At 40.1% G+C, this 23,753-nt stretch overlaps 1 protein-coding gene across 2 annotated transcripts in view; it reads right to left on the bottom strand.

Moving 5' to 3' along the window:
* The window catches only part of LOC113109162 (kalirin-like), a 200,650-nt gene that overhangs the window by 64,334 nt on the left and 112,563 nt on the right, over positions 1-23,753 (bottom strand). For both annotated transcript variants that reach the window (XM_026272756.1, XM_026272757.1), the window contains exons 14-30: positions 22,211-22,406; positions 19,118-19,284; positions 16,666-16,785; positions 14,704-14,922; positions 12,447-12,596; positions 11,977-12,091; positions 11,702-11,817; positions 4,922-5,044; positions 3,931-4,113; positions 3,200-3,318; positions 3,046-3,112; positions 2,684-2,793; positions 2,410-2,479; positions 1,826-1,915; positions 1,473-1,565; positions 1,291-1,402; positions 924-1,114 (exon numbers count right to left, since the gene is read on the bottom strand). In XM_026272756.1, coding sequence (XP_026128541.1) covers positions 924-1,114; positions 1,291-1,402; positions 1,473-1,565; positions 1,826-1,915; positions 2,410-2,479; positions 2,684-2,793; positions 3,046-3,112; positions 3,200-3,318; positions 3,931-4,113; positions 4,922-5,044; positions 11,702-11,817; positions 11,977-12,091; positions 12,447-12,596; positions 14,704-14,922; positions 16,666-16,785; positions 19,118-19,284; positions 22,211-22,406 — 2,241 coding nt within the window. The remainder of the gene's footprint in view (positions 1-923; positions 1,115-1,290; positions 1,403-1,472; positions 1,566-1,825; positions 1,916-2,409; positions 2,480-2,683; positions 2,794-3,045; positions 3,113-3,199; positions 3,319-3,930; positions 4,114-4,921; positions 5,045-11,701; positions 11,818-11,976; positions 12,092-12,446; positions 12,597-14,703; positions 14,923-16,665; positions 16,786-19,117; positions 19,285-22,210; positions 22,407-23,753) is intronic.

The following is a 23,753-nucleotide window of genomic DNA, read 5'->3' as shown; positions in this document are numbered from 1 at the left end:
CCTCTGGCGCTGAAGGTAGCCGGGTCTCCTCTCGGTTTAGAGAGTCGTTATGCTGAGATCTCCACTCTTAGAGCTCCAGACTTTGGCGGATGAGTTAGTCTATGATGTCTGGAGCTTGAGCCTGCCGTAAAGCCTAGCGGTTTCGCTGGTAGGGATGCTGTTCCTCAAGTCCTGACTTGGGGACACAGTTACCTAGGCACTTATCCCTTAGCATGGCAGCGTTGGTATACCGTTCCCATAGCGCCCTCTAGAGGATGCAGCGTGGAGTTCCCTTTCGAAAGGGAACGTCTCAGGTTATGCATGTAACCATGGTTCCCTGAGAATAGGGAATGAGATGCTGCATCTCTGTGCAATGCCTCGGCATCATGCCGTGTCTCCTCAGACAAAAAAAAAGAGGATGACGTGTTCTACAGGTGCCCTTTTATATCAGCAGTTGCTCATATGCTTACGTCATAGAATTCTGCCTGTCAATGTCAAGTTCATTGTCGTTATTTCATTCATGCTTCAGACACCGGTCATGCTGACAGTTCTCCCATAGCGCCCTCTAGAGGATGCAGCGTCTCGTTCCCTATTCTCAGGGAACCAAGGTTACCTGCACAATCTGAGACAACGTTTTTGTAAAATGAAGCACTGCATTTGAAATATCACAAATACATCTCAAAAGCAAACATTTACAAACACCTTTGCCATAATAAGTGTTTTATGAAATTGAAAACTGAGTCGCGGGCTGAGAATTAGTGTATGGTTTTGTAGATTGTGTGCTTCTGCTGTTTGAGTGTGTGCTTTCGGAAACTGTATGGCAAGTAAAGATTTAGTCTATAAGCAGTTAAAAAACACACATTAAATTTAACACAACAATTGTTCAGACCCCAAACTTTTGAGCAGCTTTATTTGTGTGTAAACTGAGTGATAAAAGTAGGTACCAGTAGTTTGTTCTTGTAAATGTATTTGGATCGTCCCGCTGAGTCTTTGATTTCTTTGCTGAAGACGAGGGAGATCTCGAAGAGGAAGAGGTGGCGGTCTCGTCCCTTACGGATCAGTGATTTGGGGTCCCACACCTGGAAGGTGTCCTGCAGGAAGAGTTCACCCTGAACATCCAGATTCTCATCAAAACCTGACGAAAGAAAACATCAGGTCAGAGACTGAAGGCTTAAGCGTATCAGTGGAAAGTGTGTGAGTATGTGTTTGTGAGTGTGTGTGTGCGTGTGTGTGTGTGTGTGAGTGAGTGTGTGTGCGCGCGTGTGTGTGTGTGTGTGTGTGTGTGTGTGTGTGTTTTCGGGGATGTTGTACCCTCCAGCATGCTGACGTGCATGGCGTCGTTGGCTCTCTTTGGGACACTCAGCATGACCTCCAGCCCGTCTTTAATTTCACCTTTGCCTTCTTCACAGCAGGACAGCAGCTCCTGTAAGCACACACTGTACTGTACTGACCTTCTCAAAGCAAACACTGTATGTCTTTGAGAAGCACGCTACCTTGAGCAACAGCTGGTATTTGGTGATTCTCTGCACAGGTTTGATGAGGTATGATGATATAGAGTTAGTCAGACCATGTCTCTTCTGAATCTCCTGTTCAGAGCAGACAAAAACGATCATCATATCTGAATAGAGCAACCGTGACTCACTGACACCATCTACTGACCACTTCATAGTGCTCTTCTGAACATCAATGAGTCATTTCATTTCGTTTCAGCTAAATTTACTACTGTAAAAATTAAAAAAAATAAAGAAACTCATGTAAGCAAATTGCTGAAGATGCAAAAGAAGTAAAAATACATGATACATAATACAATACAAACTGATGATTTCGAAAACTCATGTGTACTTACGTCAAAAAAACTCCCAGCATGCTCTAGGATGAGCTGACTGGAATCTGGCTTGTTTTTGCAGTATGTCACATAAATATTAAACTTATCAGCCTGAAACACAAACACACAAGCTTTAATTCAGCATATCAAAGGAAAACAAAAAGATGTCATAATTAATTTCAGTGAATATTCAAAGTGTTTGACTGATTGTCAGAATTCTAGCTGTAAAAAAAATAAATAAAAATAATAATAATAATATATATATATATATATATATATATAGAGTAGCTGGAAATAAAATACATAATATTACATACATGCTATATGGTTAGGATCAGTTGCTTGTAATTACGTATAATTCATAGCTATTATTCTGGTAAATATATAACGTATAATAAGGTACAATAAGGGCATTGTAAAATCAATCAATCAATAAAAAAACAAAAACAACGAACAAATAAATACATAAATAAAGAAATAAATAAAGTTTTTATTAATTGTCTGCTTTCAAAATTATAGTTGAAAAAAGTTGTTAGGTTCATTGTTAGGTTAACATAAACAATGACATAATTTCCTGCACAAATGTAGTATTTTGAAACACTCACCCATGTAACAAAGCAATGGCCCACATCCTCAGGTAACTGCTCATAATTGATCAGCTCTTTCAGAAATATACTATAATAAACACAAAACAACATGCAAATGAGTCGTAATCACTGAGTTTCCATATCAAATGGGATACACAATTTGCATATGGATCAATTTAATGTTAAAAGCATATTAATCACCTCTTTTTCTGAGAAAATAAGAAAACTGTTTGTATGCTGATAAAAAGCTCAGTGTAGCTTATGTGCTAATCATGTAATGAGAAAAACTAACTTATTATGGAAGTCGTAAATCTCCTGGATGTTTCCAAAGATGATGTGCTCTTTGTTGGCGATTCCTGGAGGGATTTCCTCTACGCCATTGGTCATCCCCCACAAATACGTCTAATACATAAATCACACAAAAAGAAGTGAGTAGCCGCAGGAGTTTACTCTCTGCGATCATTGGCATGCAATATCTCAATGTACAATAAAGACTTATGGATCTTAAATTGGTCGTATCATGGCAAACGTATTTCTTTAAAGAAACAATGGATTTCAGTGTACATATAGACATAGATATAGAAGACTTAAAGGCAGAGCTGCAAAAATGTTTAAAGAAATATTTATTAATATGAATAAAAATGAAACACTTACCTCTAAACATTCATGCAAGTCCCTCACATAAGCCTTTTCTGTCTGTAACAGCTCTGCTATAATAAACCTGCACCAATACAAAGCAGAGAGTGATTATACAAGTCTGAAACTGTGATGTGTGTGTGTGTGTGGAGCTGCTGTCTGGATCTCTTACTCTTTCTTCCGGGCTGATTTCCTCTTTTCCTCGTTGATCTCGTGGTTGGGGTCACGCAGTTTGACCTCTGGGTCAGTCAGACTGGCTGGAATGATATCCAGCTCCAGATCCTTATTATCCTGAAACACAGAGACACACAAACAAAAAAATCCACATGGTTATGTTCAGGATGTACTGCTATGTGTGTTCAGTCTATGCACACAGTATTAACCGATACGTTTGTCAAAACACACAAGATAACACACTGCATTAGATGTGCTTTCCATTTCATCTGTGACCAATATGACAGGTTGGGAAATAGTTTAGTTTTAAAAGCACAATCATTTCCTAATAATTTTCATATTACAAAAAAATAAATAAAAAAAAATGAATGAATGAATAAATTATATATTTGTTATAAAAAGTTTAAATAAAAACTAAAACTTTCCTTGAGTTAAGCAGCTTAAAATGATCAGATCACAGACAGAGATGCTAAAATATAGCAATTTGTCTTGTCTAAAAAACCTTATGCTTTTTACTTTTGCTATAAAATACTGATATACAGTTTAGGTATAAAAGTAGCTACATAGTTTCTGAAAATGTATTGATTTATTAATTGATATAAAACAAGGACTTCTCTATCAGCGATACAGTACAGGTTAAAGAGCTTGAAAATAAATAAATAAAGAAAGAAAAAATATATATTAATAATAATAATAATTAATATTATTATTTCTGGTTATGTGCAGTACCTCAGAGCTGATGCCCAGAGCGTTCTCCAGACTGCAGCGGTATTTGCCCATGCGCAGGGAGAAATCTCTGTAGCGCTTGTCCACTGCCGTCACCCACTTCTTCAGCTCGGTGACGTGTGTGTGACCCTTCTCCACAAAATTATCTGCCAGCTGGATCAACATCTTCACTTTCTCTTTAGTTTGCTGCATCACACATGAACATTATGTGTGTGAGTGTGTAGTTTGATAATTTATACTCAACATGCATCATATCGAGCAAAGTGACAAGAATATTCGGTAACACTTTAGTATAGGGTCCAATTCACACTAATAACTAGTTGCTTATTAGCATGTCTGTTTTTAACATATTGGCTGTTTATTAGTGCTTATACAGTACAAATAATGCATGACATCCACAATCCTACCCAATACCCTAAACTTAACAACTACTTTATAAACTATAAATAAGCTGCAAATAAGGAGTTAATTGAGGCAAAAGTCATAGTTAATGGTTAGTTAATAGTGAGAATTGGACCTTAAAATAAAGTGTGACCAAAGCATCTTTTTAAAGTTCCTCAGAGAGAATGACTTGTCCTTGCCAGGATTTCTATATTGCCTAAAATATCCAGGTTTTGGCTGATCGATCATTGTATGACATTCATAAAAGCTATATAGAGCAGAGCAGATGGCTTCTTATGCATTCAAATCTCTCTTGGTACTTTGGTTTCATACAATGATCGGTGCACAGCAACGCTTCAAGTGAAACGAACGAGCAAACCTAATATGTACGTGTATTTGCATTGCTTTGATCGTTCTCTGTAGAGAACGTTCTCACCTTCTCACACACCATGATTGGTCGATTATGTACAATACCTGCATGTTATTGGTCAAACTACTTTGGATGTTTGTAGGCAAAATAGAAATCCTGGCAAGGATGCATCCTGGGAAAATGGCTCGTATGGTCACCCTAGAGTAATTGTAATTTCAGGAGGAAGTGTTTGTGTCTCTGTACCTTGGCAGAGACGCGGACTTCTTCATATTCTTTGAGCAGTTCCTGAGTTTTCTCCACCGAGTCTCCAGGGGACGTGTGAGAGGCGAGATACACCTCTCCTGCCTCCTCGATCCACTCTAACGCCTGAGACAGAGAGAGACAGACTCCATCAGATGATCCCAGTCAACACACAGATCAGTCTGTACAGCTGAAGTGTCCTGTGAGGTCTGGGATTCACACACACCAAGCATTCGGCCAATCCAAAGAACCCAATGAAGAATGTTCTAATATTATAACAAAGTGAATGTGTGAACAAATCATCTGAATGGAATGGAACTACAGTATTTCTGCCAGCATTTCACCTTTATTCTTCCAAATATATCAGAGCTTAATGTATATTAACGTATATTAATTTAACAAGTTTATTCTATTATTTTGAGGCTGTGATAATGGTCTACATACTATTCAGATTTTATTGAGAATAAACTTTAAAATTCAAGAGTCCTTTTCTCAACAATTGATTCCTTCTTGAATCCTAGATTTGAGGTGCCTAGAGATATGCCTATGGGTTTATGTGAGTCTTTTAGATTTTTTTTGTAGGGCGTAGGTCAGACATCCGACAGAATATGCAACAGTGTTCATATATGCCTATGGATATAACTGTAACTCTTGCTGTGCTGCCTGATTTTGAGCCCGTTTCTTTATCCATGCTTTTAGACGTTGTACTCAAGCTTAAGTCGACATATTCTCCTCAAGATATTGGCAGAGGATAGAAGTCACGTGGGGCTCACACTGCAATGATGGTGGGCTGAGGGAGAGCAGAGGGGCTGCCAAATGACAGCGGCGGAGGAGGCAGAAGCGGGAGGGCACATTCGAGGAGAGGGCACTGGAGGACCGGAAGCCCCCTCAGGGCTGGACGAGGGAACCAAGGCTGAACAGGACCAGCGGAGTCGACGGAGTGAGGAAAGTGGGCAATTTGATCTCTATTTAATACTCATAGTCTATAAGATCCCCCTCCCGGTTTTAGCACCAACACCGCTCCATACACAGCTCACCCTCAGCTGCTATGCAGGGGGCAGAGCTCCTCTCCGAGCTCACACCATCTGTGGCTTTTTCTCGCATGGTTGGCTCTGTAACTGGCTCCCGCACCTGGTCTGACGGGTTGGGCTCAACTTCCGGGGCAATCCTCTGCTCAGTAGCTTGGCTCTGCTCTGGCTTATGGATTGCAGTGGGAAATGGGTCTCGGTCATTGGTGGGATCGGGCTTATGCTCTGTACCGCGAGGAGATGGTGGGTTTGGCTCTGGGACAGGAGTGGCACAAAGGCACTGAAATTTGCTTAGGGACCCTCCTTGGACGATGGTGCTCTGTTTGTATATTCAAACTGCCATCGTAGAGCGCACAGATCACACCTCCAGGTAGTTGGTGAAGCTTGCCAGTACCTTACCAGTAGAATAAGTTCATGGCACAGAATCTTTAAAATACGTCCAAGAGTTTTACACACTGGTCTGTTATTGTGGCAACATTTCCACACCTTGAAACGTGATGATAAACGGAACGAACTGTGATTGGTTGTTTGAAATGTCAGTCAAACAGCCTCATTGGAGGTCCTTAGCCAATGAAAGCTGCCATGAATTTCAGACCTTCAGTCTAAAGTCTGGCTACACAAGACTATAGAGCACATGGAAGACATTAAAGAACCAACAAACAATAACAGAATGGACTGGGGTTTTGAATGGTATACTGCCCATGTCCAGAAAGGTAAGAAATACATCATCAAAGTAGTGTGACATCAGAGGGTCAGTTAGAATTTTTTAAAGCATCAAAAATACATTTTGGTCCAAAAATAGCAAAAACTACGTCTTTATTCAGCATTGTCTTCTCTTCTGTGTCTGTTGTGAGAGAGTTCAAAACAAAGTAGTTTGTGATATCCGGTTCGTGAACGAATCATTCGATGTAACCGGATCTTTTTGAACCAGTTCACCAAATCGAACTGATTTGTTTTAAATGGTTTGTGTGTCCAATAAGCATTAATCCACAAATGACTTAAGCTGTTAACTTTTTTAATGTGGCTGACACTCCCTCTGAGTTCAAAATAAACTAATATCCCGGAGTAATTCATGTACTCAAACAGTACACTGACTGAACTGCTGTGAAGAGAGAACTGAAGATGAACACGACAGTATACCCTTCACACAGCTTCAATGGAGGGACTGAGAGCTCTCGGACTAAATCTAAAATATCTTAAACTGTGTTCCGAAGATAAACAGAGGTCTCACAAGGGGTTTGGAACAACATGAGGGTAAGTTATTAATGACATAATTTTGCTATTTGGGCCAACTAACCCTTTAATGACAGCGAGGATGTGACGGTTGGGTTTTGGGAAAAACACAAGGAGAGGGTAGGATCCAATTGCAGGTATGGTTTATTGCACAAAAAGGTAAAATACAAAATAAACTGTCTAGAGAGACAAACAAAACAAAACAAAAGAGGGAACCGGATGAAACGGATAGGAAACTCGGAGGAACGAGAAGGTAAGGGGAAGTCTCGGGAGACGATAACATAAGCACATAGGGTAAGGACTCCATACAGATGACAGAGAAAGACAGCTATACATAGGGAGACTAATGACAAAGGATTGTCAGCACCTGTGCGATTTAATTGGAGTGCAATTACTGTGAAGACAGAACCAGACTAGAGGAATTAAAGTGCCTATGGTGAAGTGCCTAAGGAGAAGTGAGCTCACTAGGGAACACCCAGGAAAACAGAGACTGACAGCGTGACATTACCCCCTCCCCTACGGAGCAGCTCCCAGATGCTCCACCTGAAACCCCGGAAAACCCAACAGAAAAGAGGTAGGAGGGAGGTGAAGCGGCGGCGGACTAGGGGGAGGGACGGAGGGTCAGAAAACAGGGACAGGAGAACCAGATAGAATGGACAGACAGAGACAAACAACCAGGTGGAATGGAGAGACAAAGACAGGACAACCAGGTAAAATGGAAAAAACAGAGACGGAACAACCAGATGGGATGGAAAGGCAGAGACAGGAAAGTGTAACACAAAACAAGGAGTCCAGGAGGGTGGTGGACCGGCGGAGGATGAAGGGGAGGGACGGAGGGCCAGGTCCAAAGAAGGAAAATAAATGGAAAAACAAATGAAAACAAAAACACAAAAACATGGGTCCCTGGAGGACATTAAGTGATGCCCACCCGGGCGGAACAGAGGGCCATCACACCCATGTGGTCAAGGAAGAAGCCCCCCCAGGACGGAGCGGAAGACCACCACATCCTCGTGGTCAATGCCAGAGTCCCCCAGGGCGGAGCAGAAGACCACCACGTCCTCGTGGTCGAAGCCTGAGTCTCCCAGGGCGGAGCGGAAGACCACCACGTCTTTGTGGTTGGCCCAATGGGAGGACGAAGATCACCCGTGACTTGACTCAGTCCTTGAAGATCACCGGTGACTAGCCTTGTCTCTGGAAAGTCCATGGTACCTAGTCCTGACTCAGGAAGGTCATCAGTGACTAGCCCTGACTCTGGAGGGTTCACGGGAACCTGACTCGACTCTGGAGGGTTCACGGGAACCTGACTCGACTCTGGAGGGTTCACGGGAACCTGACTCGACTCTGGAGGGTTCACGGGAACCTGACTCGACTCTGGAGGGTTCACGGGAACCTGACTCGACTCTGGAGAGTTCACGGGAACCTGACTCGACTCTGGAGAGTTCACGGGAACCTGACTCGATTCAGGAAGGTCAACAGGAACTAGCCCTGACTCTGGAGGGTCAACAGTAACTAACCCTGACTCTGGAGGGTCCATGAACACCTGACTCGACTCTGGAGGGTCAACCAGAAACTGACTCAACTCGGGAAAGTCAACGGGCACCTGACTTGACTCGGGAAGATCAATAGGGATCTGACTAGGTTCAGGAGGAACAACTGGAACATGACTCGACACTGGATGGTCAGCAGAAACTAGCCCTGACTCTGGAGGGTCAACGGTCACTAACCCTGACTCTGGAAGGTCGACGGTGACTAACCCTGACTCTGGAGGGTCCATGAACACCTAACTCGACTCTAGAGGGTCAACCTGGAACTGACTCAACTCTGAACAGTCAATGGGCACCTGACTTGACTTTGCACTGCCTGTGGAGACGTGAGACGCCTCTGCTTCGGGCACCGCCTCTGGAACGGCCTCGGGCACCGCCTCGGTCACCGCATCGGGAACGGCCTCGGTCACCGCATCGGCCTCCGGAACAGCAGCGGGCACCGCCTCGGCCTCCGGAACAGCATCGAGCACCACCTCGACCTCTGGAACAGCATCGGGCACCTCCTCGGGAACGGCCTCGGCCTCCGGAACAGAAGCGGGCACCGCCTCGGGAATGGCCTCGGCCTCCGGAACAGCATCGAGCACCGCCTCGACCTCTGGAACAGCATCGGGCACCGCCTCGGGAACAGCATCGGGCACCTCCTCGGGAACTGCCTTGGGCACCGCCTCGGCCTCCGGAACAGCATCGGGCACCGCCTCGGCCTCCGGAACAGCATCGGGCACCGCCTCGGCCTCCGGAACAGCAGCGGGCACCGCCTCGGCCTCCGGAACAGCAGCGGCCCGCTCGGAAACATCCTCCAGGCTTTGAGGAATGGTAGACACCTGTCTCCTCCTCCTCCGCCCTCTACGATGGCGAGCCAGTGGCACCTTGTCTGGAGACTCAGGCGTTGAGTCGGCCATCTTGTGCTGTGGCGCTGGGCTGGCGGCCATCTTGTGCTGTGGCTCTGAGCTGGCGGTCATCTTGTGCTGTGGTGCTGGGCTGTCGGCCATCTCGTGCTGTGGCTCTGAGCTGGCGGCCATCTTGTGCTGTGGCGCTGGGCTGGCGGCCATTTTGTGCTGTGGTGCTGGGCTGGTGACCAACTTGGGCAGTGGCTCTGAGCTGGCGGCCATCCTACCGGAAGATACAGGAGTGGTTGGGGTATCCCACGGAAGCCGATGCTGCAAGTAGCACACAAACTCCCATAACCCGAATGTGTCCAGTTGATCCAGTTCTTCCTGAGGAACCGGGTCATCCAGTCCAAAGTTAAAATATTCCTTCAGGGCCGCATCATTGTACCCCATGCCCTCGGCCAGGGACCAGAACACCAGTGCCATGACTCCCACGTCATTGCCCTCTTGGTGGAAGGAGGTCAATCTTAAATACTTCTCCCTCCGCTCCACCATGCTGGTTGGGGAGGAGACATGAAAAGACATACCGCTGGATCCTTGTGGATGGAGTCCTTCTGTGACGGTTGGGTTTTGGGAAAAACACAAGGAGAGGGTAGGATCCAATTGCAGGTATGGTTTATTGCATAAAAAGGTTAAATACAAAATAAACTGTCTTGAGAGACAAACAAAACAAAACAAAAGAGGGAAACGGATAGGAAACTCGGAGGAACGAGAAGGTAAGGGGAAGTCTCGGGAGACGAGAACATAAGCACATAGGGTAAGGACTCCATACAGATGACAGAGAAAGACAGCTATACATAGGGAGACTAATGACAAAGGATTGTCAGCACCTGTGCGATTTAATTGGAGTGCAATTACTGTGAAGACAGAACCAGACTAGAGGAATTGAAGTGCCTATGGTGAAGTGAGCTCACTAGGGAACACCCAGGAAAACAGAGACTGACAGCGTGACAGAGGAGAACAATAATGCGCACTTACTTCGATATTATGGCAAACATTGCTTGATTCAGAGGTTGAACGGTCCATTGTACAGTAAAGGACCAATGATAGCTTATTCTAAACCCGCAGCTGCACAGAGGTGTTGATGTCATGTGAAGGCATCTCCACAACATAATGAGAAATACCACTATGTTTGAACGATATAACTAGGAGAAAAAAGTAAGATTTGCACATTTCCTTTTTAAAATACTTTGTCAGTGATGAGCCAAATCAGACAATTGTATTTACACAATAAATATGGGCCTATCTGTTTCCACTAAAAATAGCTAAACGATGTTCATCAGCAAAACTGCATACATTTAATTTTATTGAAATTGTTTAAAACACTTTTAGGATGACATCTATGGAGAGTTTTATAAATGAGACCCCAGGGGTGTGACAACATGAGAGCGGTGTTAGTCGTGAAACTGGTTTTTACCAATTGGCCCATTGAGTCTGAGGTTTTATTTGTGTTTGTGTGTTGTTATGATATAGTACTTGAAAGTGTGTTTTTATTGTTATTCTGCATTGTCTCATGTACAGCACTGTGGTCAACATCTGTTGTATTAATATGTGCTCTATAAATAAAGTGAACATTGAACATATTATAATGACTTCAATCTAACTTTTTATTTTTATTTATTTTTTTAAATCTTGACTTTTCATTATTTTTATGAATTATTCATATAAGATATGAAATATCTTAAGAAGCTAAATACTTACTGTAGCTCATTTAATATCTTAAATAGGAAATAATAATAAATAGGAAGAATATTTTTGTTTGTCACCATTTACAAAAAGCTAGAAGAAGCACAACAAAATAGAGAAGTTCTCAATGGAAGTTTTTAAATCTGAACTACATCATTTGACCCAGTGTGTCACTTTGCGTCTCACAGCATTGGTTGTACATTCCACAGAAATACAACTCCATACTATGCTGTCTAACAATGATGTCAATAATGTGTCTTCTATATGTCTTCACAAAAGCACACCACATACTCATTCATGCAGATGAAGATAAAAACACAAACTAAAAAAAGTGCAGTATAGAGTCTGCAAAGACACACACACACACACACACACACACACACACAAACAGTGAAGTGTTTTCACCTGTTTGGCACTGCGTTCAAACACCACATACTGCTGACACTGATCCAGACGCCGCTTCTTCATGGTCCAGAAATGCAGAACTCTGTTTTCCCTCTGCAGCAGTTCATTCAGGATGGCTGTACAAACGCAACACATCACACATGACAAATTATAAACATTAATAAATGAATTACTGGATATATCAAGAATAAAGAATTCTAAGCTGAAAAAAGAGAATATTAAAAGATGGAGACATATTCATCAGAATGTGATTTAATCGGCTTTGAAGCTCTGACCTTTGACCTGTTGCTCAGGGCCGCGGGGGTTGCTGGATGATCCCTGACTGCTTACATTATTCCGATGGATATATTTCAGAAAAACCTCAGCATTTCGCCTGGCCAGAGTACATGCCTGAGGAACACAGCAGACTTTACAGATCTAAAACAGAGCCCCTTTATTGCATTAGAGATCCTCTGATCTAAATGTTCTTGAAAAATCAAGCATATGCTGGTTAGGTATGTTTTGAAGCATGGCTGCTGGCTTGAGCTGGTTTAAGCTAGTCCTATGCAACTAGCTCAGGACCATCACATGACCAACACATGACCAGCTTAGACCAGCATTCATGCTTCAAAACATGCTGGATTTATCAACAGGAGTATGCAAGAGACTCTTTTGTGATTGATTGTCATTCTAAAGTTGGTAACTTTGTGCTGACTGATACTGATAGAGATTTTGAGAGATCAGTTCAGTTCAGTTTAATGGTGACCTTGAGAAAAGCCTCTTTCTGCTCCAGGTGTTTGCTGATGAGCGGCAGCACATGATCCATCTCTGCTGAAGATCCCAGTTTATCATGGGCTCCACACCAGTCCTCATCTCTGCGGTACTCCTGCTCCAGACTCTCCAGCACGCTGCACACCTGTGAATAAGCCATTCGCATGACATTTAGCATGACGCAGGTTTCTGACCTTACTATGTGGTTAGGGTTAGGGTTAGGGTTACTTGCAGCTAATTAAGCATAATTAAGTGTAATTATAATAGTAATTACATTAAATATGTGTAACAAGGACACCTTAAAACTAATTTAAATCGAATCTTTTATAATAAAACTATGAAATTGTTTTGGAGACCAGACCCCAGCATGGTTCTTGCTTAATGGAAGAGTTTTTGAACCATCAAGTGTCCCCTTACTATGCATAATCTGCCTTTATTTTCTAGCAAAATGTGAAAATAAGTACACTTTTGCATACTTTTAAAAAGAGTACTTAGTATGAGATAATATACTTGGAAGGAATATACTTAAGTACAATCTGAATGGAAAGTTGTTGGAAAGTTAGGGCCAGTTTAACTAAAAGCTTGTGCCAGTGCAAACCATCTTCTGGAATTAAAATAGTCAGGTTTTACTAAAGATGTGCAGTGAAGAATTCTATTTTGTGCTTGAAACGGCTGCAATTATTGTTGTTACAGAGAGCGTGTGGTAGAAGGGAAAGGATTTTTTCCACATGTATTAATTTATTTAGAAAGCAAGAAGAACACATTGTCCAAACATATCATTTGCCAAGCCATGTTATTTTTAATTTGCTTCAGGAAATAGAAGACTTGGAACCCTCAACTAGGAATCACGCAATACCAGCTTAATCAAAACTTCTAGCTATTCTTCATTTTTAGGCCTCTGGTACATATTGTGGTTTATTTATTTCTTTATTGTTTATTCGCGACTAGTGTTGTCAAAATACCCGGTACTTCGGTACCAAGTCGGTACTAAAAAAATGAAAATGTGACGGTACCAGGTTTCTTTAAGTACCGGTGGTACAGAGTACCCGGTGAACCCGGTTCTTAACGCATACAGCGTTATGATTTTCGCGAAGTAGAAAACATGGACAGAATCACAAAATCCAGTCATTAAAATTAAACTTACATATGAATATGGACAGTCATGGAATTTGTCAAAGTTAGCATAAATTAATCAAATCAAATCTCCATATGGACCAGTATCTGTAAATGTTAAGCCGCAAAGGTTGGTTGAAATATGAATCCATGTTCTGGGCGTCTCTGTGTGAATGAATGAATGGCAGAGATGTGCAGGTTTGTTTGCTACATAGACTGAAGCGCGTGATGCTTGCAGTAATTTCAGCATCTGCTGTCTCAATGAGGACATAAATACATAAACAACACCACAACTGTTCTGAGTCACTTCACAAGCATTTTACCGTTTCATTTGAGTAAAACCAGTGTCCAAATAAAAGTTCATTTTTACATAAAGGCATTGTGCTAGAAATATTACTATTATTTAGTAGAATGTATGTGATACTGCTACTACTGTTGACAGAATTGATAAAACTTTATTTTTAAAGAAATAAATCACACAATATGTCTTCCATGTTTTAATTTTAATAGCAAATCCCCTTTATTTACAAAAAATTAAATGTGTTTAAATTTCATTAATTAAAAGAAATTAAATGTGGGTGAAACTTGTTTACTTTTTTTCGTAATATTACTTGTAGAAAAACTTTAAACACAATTGTATATTAGTATAAAGAATATCGTTGGTTTTATTTTTAGTGATAAAAGTTTTTTTTTTTTTTTTTTTTTAATTAGCATATTTTTGTGTTTTGCTTTGGTACCGAAAATTGGTACCGAAAACCGTGGATTGTCACTGGTGTCGGTACCAAATAATGAAATTTTGGTACCGTGACAACACTATTCGCAACTATGATAATTTGCGCTGTGCTTGGTATATTACGTTGGTTGATATGTAAATTAGATGTTGCGTCTGTGTTCTGTAATTTGCGCATTGTTCGTAAATCACCTGCAGAAATGTCCACACCTGTAATGTGTATTCAACAAAATAAAGCACCCACTTTTTCACATTGGTAATGTGCCACTGAAACTAATCTTGGGACACCTGGCTGTCTTTTGTAGTACTGTAAGTCTTCTAGGGTTGTATCAGCAATGGTGAAGTGATGCAGAAGCCAGGAGGATCAGCTGATATGTGTGTGTGTGTGTGTGTGTGTGTTTCTCATCACCTGTTCTGATGTCTTGTAGAAGGCTACAGAGGCGTTAACCAGCTTGAGTCTGTCTTCCATCTTCAGCATGAGCTGCTGCCAATGTACTGCCACCTTCTCAGCACAGCTGCGGATGGCCTCCGGGTCGAAGTGTCCGGCCTGTAACAAGATCTCGGCCTTCTGCTGCACCTGCAGTGCGCTCTGATGGGTCTTCTGAAGAGAGTTGGCGTGGAACAAAGACTACAGGGAGAGAAGAGAGACAAAGAACAGCAAGTTAAATATACCTTAGCCTGGAGGTGGCACTGACCACGCCACGGTCATATTATTGATTCAGATAACCAATTTCTCATGAAATATCACAGAATCATTACTTTAGATCACACACAAGATACCCAGATTTTCACTGTGTACATTGAAAAATGCTGGGTTCAGCCTGTTGGGTCATTTTATTAGGTTATTTTTTATATTTTTTCGCAGGTGCTGGGTAGTTTTTAACGGTGGGTTATTTTTTTCTACCCAACCTGCTGGGTTGAGACTGTCTCCAACAAAATAAAGCTGCTGCTGAGTTAACTAGTTGCTTATTAGCATGCATATTACTATTATATAATATTAGCCAATTATTAGTACTAATTAAATACTTATTAATGCCTTATTCTATGTGACCTTATTCTCCATCCCTTATCCTGCCAAATACCTAAATTTAACAACTACCTTCCTAACTATTAATAAGCAGCAAATTAGGAATTTATGGGGGGAAATTCATAGTTAATAGTGAATAAGTGTTCCCTATTCTAAAGTGTTACCAATGCAATTTGTCTTGTATTTTTCAATATGTTCTTGCTTGACAATAAACTTTTGATTATTGCTGTTGCCTCTAGTAATTCTGATCGTGATTATTTATTTTTTTCATTTCCAGCCCATTTTAAGGCAGCATATATATAAAACAATAGTTGACTTAAATAAAATTGAATAAACTCTTAAATCACAAGAATTAAAGGAGACAGATAATTAAAAGTAAATAACTATTAGAGTAGATCATCTGAGCATCTTTTATGGGACATCGTCCAGCAGCCCTCCTACTCCGGATGGCTGACAGCTGACTAGGTTTTCTACAGTCAAACGTTGGCCTGTGTTTTGTCTGCTGGCATTGTCATGGTGAAGGAAAATATTAATAGTCAGCTATGGACATTTACTAGCAGAGCTGTGCAGGTAGAACCTCGTCCAAAGCAGGAAATAGAGACCACTGCCAAGTCCTGTGATGAATGACACGACTACTGTACTGAGAGACACAGACTGATTGCATAAAGCATGAGTCATACCTTTGCTTTACTTGAAAAAAATCTTAACACTAAAATGATTGAGAGTGAATATTGTCTGCCAGAATCTGCTCTTATATCACCAAGTTTACACAGCACTCTCAAAAGAATAAGCCGTGAATTACAGTAAAACAGTGGAGCCGCTCTAGACTGTCTGTGGGTCATAAATCCTTCAGGAGAATGTTTTTGATCCCTGTGTTAAATTTTATGAATGAACAATTCCTGCTGGATCTGTTTGGAATATCCTCAGAGTAATCACTTCCATACATCCCTCAGTGTTAAACTGTATGCCGAGGGCACAGAGAAGGAAGGTTTTGGACTAAAACTCAAGAGAGGAGATGTGCATATAGTAGACTACTCCTGTTTTTCTTTTTCCTTCATATGCCCTTTAAAAAAAGAACAAGAGAGATTGAAAGAAAGAGAGAGAGAGAGAGAGAGAGAGAGAGAGAGAGAGAGAGAGAAGGATGGTTGAATGGACTTTACTCATCTATGTAAGGGTCAGGGCTGAAGTACTGATACTATAGATGTCTCACAGATAAAAGTTTCGAAAAAAAAAAAAAATGTTCAGAATGTACAAAGAGAGAAACCGAGACAGTGGGGGATAGAGCCTGTGTGTTCATGTGTGGTGTGTGTGTGTGTGTGTGTGTGTGTGTGTGTGTGTGTTTACCTCTATGGCCAGTTGGAACTGCTCATGTTCTCTCTGTAGTTGTTCGGCCTCTGACAGTGAACTTGCGTTCACCATACTGGCATCCAACATAGACTCACCATTACGAATCCAACCCAGAACCTAACACACATCACAACACACACGACTTTAGCACTGAAACACAGCACACAATATAAACATGCCCTTATTCAATACATCAACAAATCTTTGTGAAAAAGAATTACAATTTGAAATACTTTTAAAAAGAGTAAAGAGTACGGAAACATATACTTTACATAATATAATATACTAAGAATATGCATGCATGTGAATTACTACAGTAAATGTAGTGTTTTTTGTACATTTGTTGCAAGCAGTATTAAGTGAAATATATTAAAATGTATTACATTTGACATTTACATTATATGCAATGAGCTGAACATGTTTTTTTCTTTTTCTTTTTTTTATATATACGCATGACTTAAGTATGTCTTTAAATGCAAGTTTATAATTCAAATTTTTTTGAAATACCAACACAGTCTCACTCCAACTTGTCACATTTTGACGCTTGGTCAGGACACTTTGGCTTCACTTATGACGTACAGGGTTCCCCTATTTTTCAGCGTGCAGGGTCCTCCATTGCTTTAAATAAGAAACTCTTAGCATCAATATGCTGACGCAAAAGGCTTATCGTCATGATTAAATTATATATTGGGCAATAATATTGTCATTATTGCATATATGTTGTGGTGTGATTTTAAAATGTAACCCAACCCCTGCCCCTTAACCTACCATTTGTCAATAAGACACAATATATAACGGGCAGATACAACTACTGTCAAGATTTATTCAAAAATAAGTATTTTGAGGAAGAACGATTGATTTGTGAATGGAATAGACACGATCGGCATCTCAGTCTGCCGTGAAACTGTGTGCAAATTCAGAAAATGCTGCCAGAAGAAGCCTTCGTCAGCCACCGGCTCTTGTGTATCCTTTCATGACCGACTGCATGATGCTACAGGAGTATCTTTTTGAATGAGACGTGATGTGAGCGTGTTAATAGATCAGGATCATTTTAAGCAATTAAAACCTTATGTTTTACTCTCATCTTCGCATAAAGGCATCACATGGCTTCAGAAGACTTGGAATGCAACACAACATGTTTGTAATGCTTTTATACAGTTTGTTTTTGGTGGGTTTTTGCAAGAAATACCTGTGACTGTACTTTTATTTTTCTGTTACATGTTTTATATTATATGTTGTTTATATTGAAAGTATACATTTACATAAAATTATTTATATTTAATACAATTCATGAAAACCATGAAATTAAGACAAACAACTGAAAACAATGGATGAGCCTGTGCTTCGAAAAGAGACGACAAGGTGTCCTGACCAAGCATCAAAATAATTAGATGGAGTGAGACCGTGCTGGGAATAAAGTCAAGGTGTACTGCTGAATGTATTGAAAAACATATAAGGTTAACTAAGCATACTTTAATGTCAATTTAAACTTGTACGTTATATATTTAAACATATCTGTTATTGCACATGTATAATGATGAAGTTGCAATTTGGTACTTTTAATATATATATAGACTTTAAATATAATGTCAAATAATGCACTAGACGCTGCTTGATTGAAGTACTTCACATGTGCATGCAGTACTTTTTCATCTATCTATTTGATCTGAAGTGCACTCAGAAATAAGTGTTTGCGAGAAGTTAGATTGGATCATCTGCATGATATTACAGTCTGTCAGTCTGATCTGAATATGTGACTCTCAGAGTGGACTGATATCCTGAGGAGACTGAGCAGAATTCATAACTCTCTCTGCTCATTTCTCTCCATTAGCACTCGTGTAGTGGCAGACACTTTAAGGCTGTTCCTGGCGACAGCACTTTGGCCCTGTGGTTGAGATTAGCTCTGAAAGCCACACTGCATGTCTCTCAAACGAGAGCCCAGATCTGTGATACATCAAGAGCGTGAGAGAGCAGAGGAGGAACCTCAGATTCAACCAATATTTTATTATTTTTGATAAATGGATCAATGAGGGTGAGTCCTCTTTAAAGAGCCGTGGCCATATGGGTAAAGGGAAAACACACATACAATACTGTCCAAAGTCTGGGGTCAGGATGATTAATTATGTATGTATATATGCACAGTATGTATTTATTTATTAAGCAATGGGCAGATTAAACTGAAGTGACAGTAAAGACTTTTACATTGAACTTTATCCCAAGACTGCACTAAGAATATGAAGAAAACGGAACAATAAATATAACTTTGAGTAGCCAAACAGCAGAAGCATTTTCCATTGATAAAGTTTCACTTTTGGCATTGAGAAGGATAAGCAGATATTGGAGAACGTGTTTAGTGAGCTGCTATAGAAGTCACTGACTGTGCATGACTTCTGTCTCCTTTCTAAAGTTTCTGAGTGTCATTCGGGGTGTTGATTATTCAGTGTGTTACCTGTTTAACCTCAGCCTGTAGGTGGCGCAGCTGCACACACTGCTCCAGATGTTTCTGTGTGTGTTCAGCGCTCACGTCCAGCTCATGCTGTTTCTCATTAAGAAACTCCAACAGCTCCTGAACTTGAGTGGCTAGATCCACCTCCTTCTCACCAGTCAGCTCAATACCTGCATGTCACACACAAATACACATTTCTGTTGATATTCCTGTAGAATTGTTATTGTCTGAACACGTTTATAGCTCATCACCACTGGGTGGCAGTGTGGAAGCTAGTTCAAATCCACTTCAAATCCACTCTCCTCTTTCAGATTCTAAAGTATATCATATATTCACATTCAAGGCTAATTTAATTTTGGGACAATGTAGAGTCAGCAAAATAAAACTCAAAGTGTGTGAAGTGATATAGGAATGTGAGAATAACCAAGTAAAAAAAAAAAAAAACATATACAAATAAGTTAAAACATATACATCTAAGAACATATTTGACAACAGAATGATCCAACTGATCATTCAGAATGAGGTATACCAGAGAATTAACAATAAATTAAAACTCAGAATTAAATGTGCATAGATGTCTTTAAAAATAAACTAAAATAGAAAATACATACCTAACCTAACCTAATCAAACCTACCTAAATTACCCTAACCTAACCTACCCTACCTTTCCCTACCATAACCTAACCTAACTTAAACTACCCTAACCTCACCGAACCTAAACTAACCTTACCTAACCTAACTTTACCTAACCTGATCGAACCTACCCAAACCTAACCTGATCGAACCTAACCTACCCTAACTTAACCTAGCCTACCCTGACCTAACCTAACTTATTTAAACCTACCCTACCCTAACTTAATCTAGACTACCCTTACCTAATCGAAATTACCCAAAACTAACTTAACCTAGCTTACCCTAACCTAACATAATCGAACCTACCCTAATTTAACCTAGCTTACCCTACCCTAACTTAACCTAGACTACCCTAACCTAATCGAACCTACCCTACCCTAACTTAACCTAGCCTACCCTACCCTAACTTAACCTAACCTAACCTAATCGAACCTACCCTAACCTAACCTAATTGAAACTACGCGAACCTAACCTACCCTAACTTAACCTAGCCTATCCTACCCTAACCTAATCGAACCTACCCTACCATAACCTAGCCTACAATAATCTAACATAAAATAACCTACACTACCATAACCTAAACTAATCGGACCTACCCAAGCCTAACTTAACCAAGCCTACCCTAACCTAATCGAACCAACAATATCCTAACTTAACCTAGCCTTCCCTACCCTAACCTAACCAAACCTAACCTTACCTAACCTAATCGAACCTACGCTAACCTAACCTAATCTAATCTAACCTAATCGAACATACCCTACCCTAACTTAACCTAGCCTACCCTAACCTAACATAATCAAACCTACCCTACCATAACCTTATCAGACCTACCTTTCCTAATCGGATCTATCTTTCATTTTTATATATATTTTACTGAAAAATAATTCAAATAAATTAATTGCCTAATTTTTGAATTTATAATTATATTTAAAATGTTTACTTCTTACTAGAGCTACAGTTGGGATGATTAGTTAAGTAATTAGGAATGAATAAATGTATGAATTAATGAATCACAGTTGATATGCATATAGAGCATCCAGTAAAGTTTCTTTGATTTCTGTGATTGTAAATGTTGTCCCAGCAGCAGAATCAGACACAGCCATCGGACACACAGGCATGTGTGAGAGATTGTCACAGTAATGTCTGGAACAGACGGCGTCCAAAGCCTGGACAGAAGAGCGTGTCCTCGGCCAAGATCCATGTGTGAGAAAGAGGGGGGTGAGAGCTGGGTCAGCAGTTTGAGGAGAGGAAGTCTGTTCCCAGTGTTAAAAATATCTGTGAGACACAGGGCTGAACGTAGGGACGGTATGAAGATAAGAGTAGAGAGGAAGAGAAAATGTGGGTTAAAGACAGACACAGCCCTGAATAAAGGGGTGACATTTTGTCTCATTTCATTTTAATAACTCACTTCTTTACACTGAAATGAAAGCTTGTACTGAGCATCATTAGTGCCGCACATTTGAGATCACAGCACAGAGGAGACGGAATCCTATTGGTTGATCTTGCTGTGTTTCTGTGGACTGCCATATATCAATGACACACTGCCACCTGACTCTCCTGTCTCCATCTCTCTCCTCTGCATCTATATCTCTATCAACCGAGTTCATGAGTATTGTACGAGTGTATGATTTCATGTAAACCTGCATGATCTGACTTGTGTGAAAGCATATATATTTGTAGGTAAACCTCATCTTGAAGGTCCACCCCTAAATCTAACCCTCAGGAGGTGTGAGCAGATTTGCAAATGAATATGCACAATTTTGCAACCAGTTCACAAAAATGTAAATATTTATGTGTTGATATTTATAGTTGATCGAATCACTTAAGGGTGATTTGAAGCCACTAATATAAATATATATATATATATAATGTTATAAAGCACATGCATACACATGGATACCTTATTCAGCAGTACCATATTTTTGATGCCTTAATACCATACCTAAACATAACTACCTTACTAACTATTAATAAGTAGCAAATTAGGTGTTTATTGAGGGGAATGTCACAGTTAGTAGTTAGTTAACAGTAATTAAACAGTTGTGAAGGATTACTGTAAATAACTTCTTAAAGTCAGGAAAACCTATAGTTTGTCTCCATTGATGTGATGTTTAATGAATTTATTGGTTTGTTTCAAATTAACTTAAAATTAGGCATTGCAGCATTGCACTAGCTATATATAATACATGATACTCTGACTAGGGATGTGCAAGAGTGCTCGGAAATCATACGATGAAAGAAACAATAAACAGTCATGATTAAGTGTGGAGTGACATTTTTTTATTTTAATGTTTTTGGAATTTTTAAGAATTACACTACAAACTTCTTGGAATTTATCCTAAGAAATCCCTTAACTTCTTTCTTTAAGAAGAAGTTTGTGAATCCAGCCCCTGGGCATTTTTGTGTGCAAAATACATCAGGAACACACTGTGGTTGGTCTGTGGGTGAGAACCTCTCTCTCACCTGAAGCTTGGACCTCCATGATGTACTGATGCAGGTCTTGACCTTGCTGCATAACCTCGTAGGTCATGTTGTTCATGGCCAGTTTTCTCTCTGCGTGCCGCTGGAGTCTCTGTTCAGCCAGACTGGGCTCTTCTGTGGTAAACTCATTTACCTGACGAACCAGGTCCTCATTCCACGCGTCTAACTCCGCCGTTACCTGCAGGACAGGAGAGACAGTTAGAGAGACACTTTCACATTATTACATCATAGTGTACGTTTTACAAGTATACTTAAGTGTGTTAAAAAAAAAAAAACATAATCATGAAGGTACAGTATCATTTCTTTAAGTACAGTTAAGTGGTTTCATCAATATATGATCTGTAAGCACAGTTTTGTTTTGTTTTTAACTGTCATTAGCTACGTTTCCAGCCAAAGATGCAAATTTAACTTATGCACAAAATTTAAATATTGCATAAAACATTTGTGAATAAAGCACTGCTTCAATGAGTCAAAGAGAACAAAATCGTCACTTCCTGATAAACTGGCACTGGCACTTTTCTTATCTCTAAGAAAACTAGGAAACATTACACAATAAATGTGGTCATTGCTTTTAGAGGTGGATGCCTTCTGTTTGGGAACGCAGTCATATAAGAAAGTAATTATAAAGAAATACTTTGATGACAGACTTTCCTCAGTCATTTCAGAACGACTAAAACACATGACATTTTCAATATGCATGGTGCAATTTATTCTGTAAATGTGTTTCTATCATAAAAAGTTTTATCACATTTAGTTGTGCACATAATTTTTTTTTAAATGCAAATCTTTAGAATTTTTCTGAGCATCTTCACGCTTCCATCCAGCATTGTTTGATGCGATCTTCCAAAATGCGCATAAAGAAAAGGTGAATGGAAACATAGCTAATCTTTCAAACTACTTATATGTTAGATAATATTTGAGAATTTTATGGCTTTAAATTTATAGTATTTTATATTTAGCGTCAACAGTTCTATCGAGCCTGTCCTCCAACAAAAAACGACCATATAGGTCGTTTGTGTAAGCACCTTATTACGACCTATATTTACATTTTAAAGTGAAGCGCTCTCTAGCAGGCATACAATTAATAATAGTATTGTGTTGCGTCTGTCGTCATGAATTGACGTATAACATCATTACCAATCAAAATGCACGTTTATTTAAATGCAATGTGTGGGCTTTTTACACCGATCTCGCAGTATTTCTACATATTTTACTACTGTAGGTGGCTTATTCGTTCGAATGACCACACCTAACCCCACCCCTAATCCTAACCCTCACAGAAATCATGCTAAATTATGTTTTATTGAGCATATACATTTTCGTGCACGTCTTTTTGCTGGGATGGAACCCATGATAGCATGATTACATATCAAGGTATAACACAATAATCTACCAACTGAGCTACACGAAACGCAAACCAGAGAGTAAGTAAAAGAGTACAAAACATTAACATTAATAAACAACCTTTTGCCGATGGGGCGCAGTTGTAGTATACACTCTGATGGGTCGTATTTCAGGGATTTGG

The sequence above is a fragment of the Carassius auratus genome, chromosome 9, assembly GCF_003368295.1.
Source record: "Carassius auratus strain Wakin chromosome 9, ASM336829v1, whole genome shotgun sequence".
Taxonomy (NCBI): Eukaryota; Metazoa; Chordata; class Actinopteri; order Cypriniformes; family Cyprinidae; genus Carassius; species Carassius auratus.
The sequence above is the reverse complement of the archived record's forward strand: the minus strand, read 5'-3'. Positions and strand labels throughout refer to the sequence as shown.